The sequence below is a fragment of the Acanthochromis polyacanthus genome, chromosome 15 (genome assembly GCF_021347895.1).
Source record: "Acanthochromis polyacanthus isolate Apoly-LR-REF ecotype Palm Island chromosome 15, KAUST_Apoly_ChrSc, whole genome shotgun sequence".
In the NCBI taxonomy this organism is placed as follows: Eukaryota; Metazoa; Chordata; class Actinopteri; family Pomacentridae; genus Acanthochromis; species Acanthochromis polyacanthus.
In genome coordinates this window covers 13,826,212-13,837,092 of record NC_067127.1, presented here as the reverse complement: position 1 = coordinate 13,837,092, position 10,881 = coordinate 13,826,212, and the positions used below count along the sequence as shown (strand labels likewise).

The following is a 10,881-nucleotide window of genomic DNA, read 5'->3' as shown; positions in this document are numbered from 1 at the left end:
CACTGAAGCGGATACCTTGTCAAGAAAATCTTTTTGTTATTTTCCCTAAATTGGCTTCACCTTCTATGAAAACAGAAAACAAAGAAGAAAAAACAAGCGTGTAAAAGTTACACGTGCTGTCTGTAATCAGCAACATGCACTGACTGAATGACTGTAAAACTGATTCTGACTCATTTAAGCCAGTTTCATGAATGCATCTGCACATGGTTACCTGCAAGAGAGTTCAATAAACATCTTTGTTGACTTTGGCTACTTGGCGCAAAGGGATTAGAAATAGTTAATGCGTTTGTTAAATAACTGTTCAGCTAAAAGGGTAAAAACCTGCAGTGCTTCATCACTTCTGTAGCTACAAGAGGTCATGCACATACTATACATGCTGAACGTTATTCCCTGGAGCCACTTCACACTCTTTGTGTTTGGTATTTGAACATAAAGAACTTCCTGAACTACTTTACTGTGTGTTTGAGCCTCTTCAGACAGGCATGTCTTCTCTTCAAGGTTATTTTGTCATAAAAGACATGAGAGCTGAAGCATAATGGGACCTGAAAAAAAACAGAAAAAATGAAGGCTTGGAAGCACTTCTCAGAAAGCCCCAAGGTGGAACGGTCATGAGACCCCATTAACCTGCTTTTAGGGGTCTCTCGGTAACAGAAAAATAATCAGATACCGTTTGGTTTGGCTTGGAGGTCCTAAGAGAACAGATTTTTTTGCTCACAAAAGAGAAAACATGTGTGCAGTAACAGATTTGTTATTTACAATATGTGCAAGAGGAAAATACATTGAGAGTTATTTTTCTCATCTGTGGTGAGCTGTGTTTAGTGCATCTTTATTTCCCTCTGGTGTTGACAGGAGGGAATTGTCGAAGACATTCTTGTTGATCAACGCATTAAAAGTGAAAGGCAGCGAGGGAGCAAAGAAACGGTATCATTACCTGAGAGGAGAAAATTTATTCAACTCTGTTTCCATGAGCCCACTCATACAGCTGTAATTATATATCATGAAAACCCTCATTAACTGACTCACTTGAATGTGACTTTTCAAATGCTCATGTTTAGTGTCTGGGAAGTGGAATATTTAGCCCAGGTATTAATGCTACAAAGTCACTCGAGAAACTTAGTTTTTATCACACTTGGCTTTCTATGCAGAAAGATTAGCTACATTTTAAAAGAAAGTGAACACTAGTTTTGAGATACTACAGCTTTAAGTTTCACAAGTGGCGACACCTTTGACAAAAAGAAGTAACTAAGAATGCAAAAGATGCATTGGCATCCATTCACCATCTATACTTTACTTAATCCTCATTAGGGTCACAGGGTGCTGGAACCTATCTTAGCTGATATGTCAGAACTGACAGTTATACAAGAATATAGGCCAAATATGTAACTTTAAATCCACTTTATGGAAATTTTGATGACTCCTGCTAGTGACGATCCATCCATCTACTATCTATACACTGCTTAATTCTCATTAGGGTTGTGTGTGTGTTTGTGTTTGTGTGTGTGTGTGTGTGTGTGTGTGTGTGTTGGGGGGGGGAGTGGCAATCTGCTGGCTGACACGTCAAGGGCTGCCGGCGAGACGCTTCTGAGGAAGGCGACAGTGCTCGCCGAAACTGTCAAGCAAGGTAATCAACATCTATTTAATCTTTATTTGTCTGAACAAAAGAACTCAAACCGAGTGTATTATTATGGACAGTTTTAAAATGCATTTCACTGCAGACTGCAGAATGCACTTTAATTTGCAACATATTCTGTTAAAATAATCAAAGAATGCCAAGTATTTTGAACATTTTGGATTGCATTATAAATGCATGTAGACTGAATGGATTTCGCATTCACACAATACTTCTACTAAAGGTACAATGAACTCACTCTAAACATATTAACTGCAAAAGAGATGCAAGTTGTAATTCTGTGTAAAGACAAAAGCAAAGTGATTGCTTGTCTGGCAACAACAGTAAACACCAGTTTTTTCCCTTCAATTTCCACAGCAGTTAAAGTTATGTTCGAAACTTTCCACTGGTTTATTGGTTAGCCCTCCTTTGCAAGCAAGTTACAATGCAGCTAACTAACATCAGGACTGTCTTCAGTCAGAGAACTTCAAGACCTTCCATCGGCTGGACCAGATGTGGCATCAGCTCCCTCTGAACATCTGGATGACAGGAGAAAAGACAGCAATCAAACACAGATCACAGAAATAATTAAGTAAAGAAATAAGAAAAATATTCACTTTCATCATTTTATAAAAGTAGCGTGAACTTTATTAAAACTGGACAACATCAGCAATGAAAGTAAATGTTTTTATCTCATCCTATTCCCTTTCAATTGCAGGCTTTGTGTATTTGTTATCTTTTAATGATAAAAAAAATAAAATAAAATGTGTCACTACTATTATTTGGGCGTAGAAAGTATTGGAACTAATGCTTGCTTGTTCACTCTGTTCCAACAGCTCACCTGTTCTTCCATACTGACAGCAGTAATCCCCTCATCACTACTGACTCTGCCTCTGACACTCAATCACATTTTTAAAGGGGCCAAAATTCTCACCACAAATCTCCCCTTTTTACAAAGCCGTCAGGTCAGTTTCATTAATGTAGTTGTGAATCATCTAACATCTTAGGGCACTTCTCATATAGAGCAGGTCTACACCAGACTCTTCATTATATTCATTCTAGTGATATTCACTCAGTGAACAATCCTACCTCCCACTCTGGACATGTGGCTCTTCGCTGCTGCTTGGTTCTGGATCTTTCTTCTGACTCTGAGGGGCTACAGGACAAAGTTTCCCAGTTATGTGGTCGCATCATACTATTATTTAATTATATAACGTTATGTTTTACGCCACAATGACACACAATTAATTGATTTGATAATTAACTTGAACGGTGGTTTGCAAAGTTCAACAAAGTCCGTATCCGTTTCCTCGGCCTCATTTGTCGTTTCAAATCGCCAGCTTTAGTGAAAAAGTTTCCAATTGCTGCACATTTGGCTGCGTCTGTTTCCAGAGCTTTCCTGTTTGTAATTCTTACCTTCTCCGCACCATCCTTGCTCTTCCTGTTTTCATCTTTCAAACACCTCTGACCAATGACGTACATATATAGCTATATATGTACGTCATTGCCTCTGACCGTGTGCACGGACGTGTGACTTCACGGTGCGTCTGCAAAAAAAATAAAATAAAAAAAATAAAGCTGTCAGTGGAGGCGGTCGAGGAACAGCGGTAGCAGCATAATGATCAACCCAGTGCCATGACCGAACACCGACCCTCGCGGCCCAAACATCAAACCGGCCCACCGGGAATTGTCCCGGTCCTCCAGATTAGCCACCCCGGGCCTCTTGACTGTAAGTTATCAAATGCTCATTTTTTCTGTCGCACGTACAGTGTCTTACCAGCAGGGGACGCTGTCTACCAACACTGTTACCTGTTGAGTCCTGAAGTAAACAGTATGAAGACGAAGGAAGCTCTTCTCTGTCCGTCTGTACTATTCAGACAAACCGAAACACGGAAGCGACTCTGTTGCTCATCCAGCTGCCACATTTAATGGCGTTGCGATGTCTATGGTCGCGATATTTCATCACATTAATTAATAAAACACCACTGCGCATGTGCTACACTCCCAGTTTGACAGCCTCGTGCGTTTCCTGTGACCAAATAAAGGCCCCGCAAAGATTAAGAAATATGGGAAGAAGTCTCACTCCGTCTGAATCTGAGGCACCATTCATTCCATTCATCCATTCTCTATACACCGCTTTATCTTCACTAGGGTCGCGGGGGGTGCTGGAGCCTATCGCAGCTGACTCGGGGGAAGGCAGGGGGGACACCCTGGACAGGTCGCCAGACTGTCGCAGGACTACATATACAGACAAACAATCACACTCACATTCACACCTACGGGCAATTTAGAGTGTCTGCGGCACCATGAGATGATAAAACTTCATTGCATCAGCAGCGGGAAATTTTGCCAGATCAGATTAGTTTGTTTTATAAATCACTCACGAATTAAACGCAACATATTTTATCTATGCTGGGGTAAAACGCACGACTCGGGTGTTATTTTATACATTGTTTATCTAAATTAGGTTTGTTTGTTGTTTCTGTTGCCATGTTTACAAAGGCGCTACTATAAATATGACGTCTGATCCCTGAATTTCCCTGTTGTATATTTTCATGTCTTGCCGTGAATAAACGATCTTTGCGGGATCGAGCCTGGCACCAGAGTTTCTAGACGGCAGCAGAGCTCACGCCTGTCTTCATGCTCCAGCCCAGGCGTGCTGTCAGATAGGTGTGGTTCCTCATTCAGGGAAGTTTCGCGTTCACCCAAGAGCCGAGTCGGTGAAAACACATGATGATGAGTGACTCGTGATTGAAATAAGAAGAACAAGAACGTCAAGTGCCATGTAAAGGAAGCTGGTGTATTTTTTTGTATATCTTGGAAAGGTTGAAGTTCTGCGAGGCAGGATTGGAGACCGGTCAAGGTAAATGTCACATGTTTCAGATTAATTTAAGGTGTGTAGGTTTTTATTATTATTTTTTTCTAACAAAAAAGGGTAATGACTTGACCTTTACCCACTGCTATCTGTTGGAATGATCTTTGCCACATTTGGCGTGCACTTTGTTCAGGAATACTTCCATCTCCTTTTTCACCACCCTCATGTAGCCTAAATGCAACCATAAAATTAAAACTTTTATTGGACTGTCAATAAAACTAGTTTGATTACAGCAAAAAGTGCCTCTCACTGATGTGGAATAGCTGCTAAACCACACTGTGACTGGCCTGATCTTTGACTAATATTAATACCACAGAGAAAAAGTGACATTACACTTACTTTAAGGGAATGTCCCAACAAAACCACAGCATAGTTATGAGTTGAGCTGTGAATAGATGATGATTTCCCTGTTTCTCCAGAGATCACCATGTACTGAGCGAGCATTTGCTCAGTGATTTTTTTTTTTTTTTCATTTCAGCTCAAAGGTTCCATTCAGCAGATGAAACAAGAAAGTTATGCTGAGGGTGACTGTGTGCTTTTGAACAGTTTGTGTTTCTGCCCTGGGCTGCAGTAGCTGATAACTTAGCTAAATAATGACACAAGTAAGGTGTGACACGCCAAGGAGGTTGGATTTTAATGCGTTTACTTTTACATTTTCAGAACCATGGGCTTCCTGCAGCTGCTGAAATCCCAGTTCTTGTGCCACCTAATCATCTGCTATGTGTTCCTGGCCAGCGGTCTCATTATCAACCTGTTGCAACTCTGCACTTTACCTCTGTGGCTGATCAATAAGCAGCTGGCTCGCAGGATCAACGTCAGACTGGCCTACTGCATCAGTAGTCGTATGTGGCATCCTTTATCTGAAGTCTGTTGTTGCTGTGTTTGTTTTACCACTGTGAGGAAGTTTAGTGGTTACTTTGTTGCAATGAACAAGGTCAGATTAAAGGTTCAACGTCCCCATTGATTTTTATTGTGTGTATTATTGTTTTGTGCTTGTTGAGGATGTAATATAAAGCCGATACGCTATGAAGGTGTTTACTTAGGATCTGATGAACTGCCTTTACAAGCCAGTGAGACTTTTACTGAGCTGCTATGAACCAACTAATGACCCAAATGCTCAAATTTTGTACAATCCTGCACTCCTCGCTACCTGCTGCTTACAATGTGAGCTATTTGGAAGGACGATCGGCCTCCCTGTCCACTGGGTTTACTTACTCATGCTTGAATTTGCAAACTCTAAAAGGATTCAGTCACAAGCAAAGCAAACGCAATATGCTGCTGTTGGCTACAAGAGTGAACACAAAAGTTTTCATGCATTCACAGCATCTGGAAAACTGAAGACACAGTACATTACTTTTATTTGAGATGGAACTGTCACAACAACAATCAGAAAATCCTCAGTTTTAGCACATCGTGTAGCTAATGTTGCTAAAGTTGCCATAGCTTTGATCATTTGCCCACAGACTTGGCTCTGTTTAAACTTGTAGAGCTGATAGACAGTCAGAGATATTGGAAAACTTAAGACTGATTTGAAACCAGTGAACAAGGACTGTGCAGATTGCTGTCTTTTCATATCACCAGTTGTGCTTTAGTGCATTTTAATACAATCCAATTCTCAATAAAGCCGTTCTCATTTGCATATTTTTCTATTTCTGTTGTTGGACAACAGCATAATTATAAAGAAGTGACTAAAATGCAGCCAATTACAACTACATTTTAACCAGCAGTCACTTCAGAGCTATTTCCAAGCTGCTGCGAGGCACCAGTAAACTACTGATTTTTTTTAACCACAACATCATCTGACAAACTCATCAAACACTTAATAATACTGGTTGTGCTATGAATTTATTGATATGAAATGATGCCTCCGAGAGAAAGTTGGAAATGATAGAAAGTCCAGTTCTCACAAACACAGTCAGGTCTATGCTAGTTACTGTTCACTGTTTTGCTCTGCACTGTCATTCACTGACACAAAGAGATTCTTCTTCCTGAATGGAGCGTGGACTCGGCTGCATTTAAAGTTGCTAGCACTGAAACGGCCCACTTAGAAACCAAGAATTATGCACAGACATGGTGAGATGAACCATTCTTGCAGTGTTTTGAGCTTAAAGTTTAAACACGTGTTTTAGGGACGTGAAGCTTTCTGTATTTGCAGACATAATATTGGATCTTTTGGGTATGTTGTTTGCAGTCAGTGAAAAGCAGTGAGTTGAGCCAACAATGTGTCTTTGTCTTCCATAGAGATGGTAGCAACCCTGGAGTGGTGGTCTGGGACAGAATGCACACTCTACACCGACCCAAAGAGTTATTCACTGTATGGAAATGAGAATGCCATTGTGGTTCTCAACCACATGTTTGAGATTGACTTCCTGTGCGGCTGGACCTTCTGTGAGCGATTTGGCGTTCTTGGGGTGAGACAAAGTGTCCGAGAGAACCACAAGCTTACCATTTCTCAACTTCGAGGGTTTTAATGCAGTGCAGCGCTACCCTTCAGTTTTCTATTATGCTTTCAACTTCCAGAGCTCAAAGGTGTTAGCCAAAAAAGAATTGGCTTATGTACCAATTATTGGCTGGATGTGGTACTTCCTGGAGATAGTTTTCTGCAAGCGCAAGTGGGAGGAGGACCGAACAACGGTGGCTCAGAGTCTCCAGAGGCTGCAGGATTACCCAGAGAACTTTTGGGTGAGTATTATTACAGAGTCGAGATGACTGAAAGTGATATCTTATTAGATTTAGACTGATGGGATAATGCCAAACAATGTTTTTTTTCTGCCACAAGTTCTTGCTTTACTGTGAAGGAACACGGTTCACACCAAAGAAGCTCCAGATCAGCATGCAGGTGGCTGAGAGCAAAGGTTTACCCAAACTGAAGTATCACCTTTTGCCCAGGACTAAGGGATTCTGGGTAACTGTCCAAAACCTCAGAGGAACAGGTGAGTATCCATCCTTGGGGATCGCCACCACAAAATATCAGATACTCAAAGCTGATGGATTTGCAAGTCAAATGGCACACACTGCTAACTGCTGCTGTGCACCTTGCCTCGTGTAGCTGCAGCTGTTTATGACTCCACGCTGAACTTCAGGAACAATGAAGTGCCAACCATGCTCGGAATACTTAATGGGAAGAAATACCATGCAGATTTATATGTGAGGTAGGAAGAAATGTTGTACTGCATCTCAATTTTTGCTGACCAGTGTTTGGATCTGTGTGGTCTGACTTCACGTCTCCTTACTTGCAGGAGAATTCCTCTGGAGTCGATCCCAGAGGATGAGGCAGAGTGCGCTGCTTGGCTACACAAACTTTACCAGGAAAAGGTGAGAGGATTGAAGGTTTTTCATGGAGAATTGCTGAGTAGAGACAATAAACCACTTAAATTATGATGGCCTAAACAGTAGCAATAATCTTTAAATATGTGGCATTTAAAGCAGAGCTGCTCCTGAAGGTCAGTGTTTTATTTCATAACAGCTGGAAGGCAGTACAAATGCAGTCAAAATGATTTGACCCCTTTAACCTGCAATACATTCCACTGAATGGGACCAACACTTTATGAAAGTATATCAACCAAAGTCTTGGTACAATTTCAAAAAAACATCTAATAATATGAATTCTGGTCCAGGGAGCAATGAGACAAACGTGTAGTGTAATCTTTGACAATACCAGGTTATTTTGAAGAGCGTGGCGTCGTCAGTGGGTACATTAAGTTCTTGGACTTTCCAGCCTGAAAATATTGGCCAAGTTAACCAAAGCTTCTTTCAAGAATCGCCCATCTCAGTCCCCAGATTTGCATCCAAGTTTAAAAACTGCAACAGCACATAAAACAAAGAATATCCCTGAGCTGGACGGTTTTGCACATGAAAAACACTTTGAAATACCAATGAGAATTGTCAGATGTTTGGTAGAAACATTTATTGGAGGTCATAAAAGATTGAATAACTTTGCTCATAGATGTGTTAGGAGAAAATGTTTTTTATCCCCAGTACTGCTGGTAAGTTGTATAAGTGGATAATAAGGAGGTGATGTTCTTTTTAGGTTCAGTATGTGGACTACACTATAAAACGCTGGGGGAAAACTGGGAATGTAATGCATTTTTCTGTCACTTTTTTTGTACTCTGTGACTTCACATTAATTTTCTGTTCACACTTCCTGATCTAACTTGTTAATCTTAACATCCTAATGTTAAATATTATACATGCTAGTTAATTTTTTTTTTGGCCATGAGATCAACATGACTCTAAAAGAACAATCTTTTGCCATGTGTTTGTATTGAGGTTTGCTTGTGTTAATGTACCAACAGGATAGTTTTCAGGAGCACTATGCACAGACGGGGCGTTTTCCTGGTCCCACAGTGAGCCCTGCTCGTCGACCTTGGTCCTTGATCAACTGGCTCTTCTGGTCCTGTTTGCTGCTCTACCCTTTAGTCCTTCTGCTTATTCAGCTGATCAGCTCTGGATCAGTTCTTACCATCGCAACCTCTGTGGCCGTCTGCACTGCAGGTTAGTTTTATGCATTCGCACGCAAAGGACAGGCACCCTGATATGGGAAGAGGGGTCAGTCCCTTAATTTAACCAGCTCCTTTTTGTTCTATAAAGCAGCAGACTTGACAACTCAAACGTAAGTCCCCCTTTTTTTGGAAAATACATCAGTCCTGGGAGCATGTCTTCAACAGCATTCAGGCATGTGCTTACTCAGCAAAGTTCATTAATTTGAACAGTTTGACTGAGGTGTCTAATAGCATGTGTTTTATCACCAGCATGTCCCAGTTTTACAACAAATAAAGACCCATGTTTGTTGTTCAGGTTAGAATGACAAACTTGAAGTCAACAAATCAAGCTTTAGCATACATTTTTAAAGTATCTTATAAACTGGAACTAAATTGTGGGTGTAATACGCATCTTCTCAAAGTGACAGTTTCAGCCACATGACAAGATTTGCATCCAAAAAAGTCTTCATACTTTAAAGGGATTTGTAAAATAAATCAAAAAGAGAATTTACTGTGGAAATGCGCACGTCCTGTACAAAAGTTAAACTCAAACATCTCTGAACCTTCTCTTTCACAGCTTCAGTGGGAGTTCGCTGGATGATCGGCCAGACTGAGATCGAGAGAGGCTCAAACTATGGAAATAAACAAGTTCCACTAAACAACAGCTAAGGATTTCTGACTTACTCAGAGCTGCTTCTTTGCACAGCTACTAATCTGCAAAGTTGCCAGTCTGGCAGGAATCTGTTGGTCCCACAAGTCCAGACCTGCTTCAGTGCACAACACGGAGCCTCTTCTTGTCACTAGGCTACAGAAGCTCAACATGAAAGATCATGGAAGCAGATCGTGGTGATCAGACTCTTTTGCAAAAATGAAAGGACAGGCAAGATTTTTTTTTTTTTTTTTTTTTAAAAGGCTTTACTACATTGTACTTCGATGAGTGTTAATATTTGAATACAACCAAGACAAACATGTTTACTGATCATTGAATTAACCAAATGAAAAAATTGACTACCTCTATGATTGCAAAGTAATGCTTAAATGGCATTTTCACAGTGAAAGAAAATAAACATTTCACTTTAAAAAAAAAAATAAAAACACGTTGCATAATAATGTGGTTTGTACAGTAAATGACCTGAAGTTGTGGTAAGAGTCAAGTGTGCGTGTTTGGTTGTGTGGATGTGAGCTGTGTTCAGCAGCAGTGAGGGCCTCTTTTTCCTCCTAGTTGATTCACTGTGAAAGCCCTCAAAGGCTTCAACTTGAAATTCTCTCCTTTGCAAAGTGTTTTAAGTACGGGAAGTATGAGAATATTTGTACATTAATTAGGAACACTTTAAAACAGATGCATGAAGCAGTCTCACGTTGACTTCATTGTGCTTTTAGTCTGAAGTCTGCAGGTTAAGATAAAAGTTGGTGAGTCATTGCTATGAGCTACAAGTCACTTGCATGTGGTTTTAATAAAGAAATTGATATACTGCACTGTTACACAACTACACTCCCATGTATGCTCTGCTTGCTAAGAGTGAAGGCAGATCACTAACTTAGTAATCCAGGATCTCAAATAGTCTTACTCAGTCACATTAAAAACTTTGCATCTATCTTCAGGTGCAATGTATGCTGATAAAGATTAAAAATTGGTGAAAAATAACCTATTAGTAATCAGTAATGCATGCATATGTACGCACTGAATTGTGAAAGTTTGCCTCATACACTCTTTGGATGGCGCAACTTGCAAAAAGGGGAAAAGATGGAACAAACCACAGAGACACCTGGTGGTAGGACGCAGACAGGACACTAGCTTTTTTAAAAACATGATTTCCCAAGTATAGTGTCCCTGTCTGCTTTTCGTGAGGCTTAATCAGGACTGACAACGTCTCGGTATTTTGACCTCAAATCAAAAGAACAGAGGCAAAACTGAC

General features: G+C 40.5%; 1 protein-coding gene and 1 long non-coding RNA gene across 6 annotated transcripts; one reads left to right on the top strand and one right to left on the bottom strand.

The window, feature by feature from the left end:
- Nucleotides 1-1,625: 1,625 nt before the first annotated feature.
- LOC110952049 (uncharacterized) lies at nt 1,626-3,693 on the bottom strand. 2 transcript variants are annotated; one of them, XR_002595768.2, is made up of 4 exons: nt 3,261-3,693; nt 3,026-3,156; nt 2,699-2,765; nt 1,626-2,148 (listed from the first exon to the last, which is right to left on the bottom strand). It is a non-coding gene; the product is annotated as an uncharacterized LOC110952049 (long non-coding RNA). The 2 variants fall into 2 exon arrangements; XR_002595767.2 differs by having other exon boundaries at nt 3,419-3,662.
- agpat4 (1-acylglycerol-3-phosphate O-acyltransferase 4 (lysophosphatidic acid acyltransferase, delta)) lies at nt 3,144-9,868 on the top strand. 4 transcript variants are annotated; one of them, XM_022195404.2, is made up of 10 exons: nt 4,132-4,472; nt 5,145-5,326; nt 6,726-6,895; nt 7,005-7,166; nt 7,264-7,417; nt 7,534-7,636; nt 7,724-7,799; nt 8,780-8,978; nt 9,075-9,096; nt 9,543-9,868. In XM_022195404.2, the coding sequence occupies exons 2-10, from the start codon at nt 5,149-5,151 to the stop codon at nt 9,577-9,579; spliced, it is 1,101 nt and encodes a 366-aa protein (XP_022051096.2). In that variant the 5' UTR covers nt 4,132-4,472; nt 5,145-5,148; the 3' UTR covers nt 9,580-9,868. The 4 variants fall into 4 exon arrangements, with proteins under 4 accessions (XP_051815736.1, XP_022051096.2, XP_022051097.2 ...); XM_022195405.2 differs by having other exon boundaries at nt 4,134-4,472; nt 9,078-9,096; XM_051959776.1 differs by lacking the exons at nt 4,132-4,472; nt 9,075-9,096 and adding an exon at nt 3,144-3,338.
- The last annotated feature ends 1,013 nt before the right edge of the window (nt 9,869-10,881 follow it).

Coding starts and splice junctions, on each gene's coding strand:
- agpat4 (XM_051959776.1), top strand. CDS start 5,149: ATGGGCTTCCTGCAGCTGCTGAAATCCCAGTTCTTGTGCCACCTAATC. Junction 7,637..7,723: donor CATGCAGATTTATATGTGAG/GTAGGAAGAAAT, acceptor CCTTACTTGCAG/GAGAATTCCTCTGGAGTCGA. Junction 8,979..9,542: donor TGTGGCCGTCTGCACTGCAG/GTTAGTTTTATG, acceptor TCTCTTTCACAG/CTTCAGTGGGAGTTCGCTGG.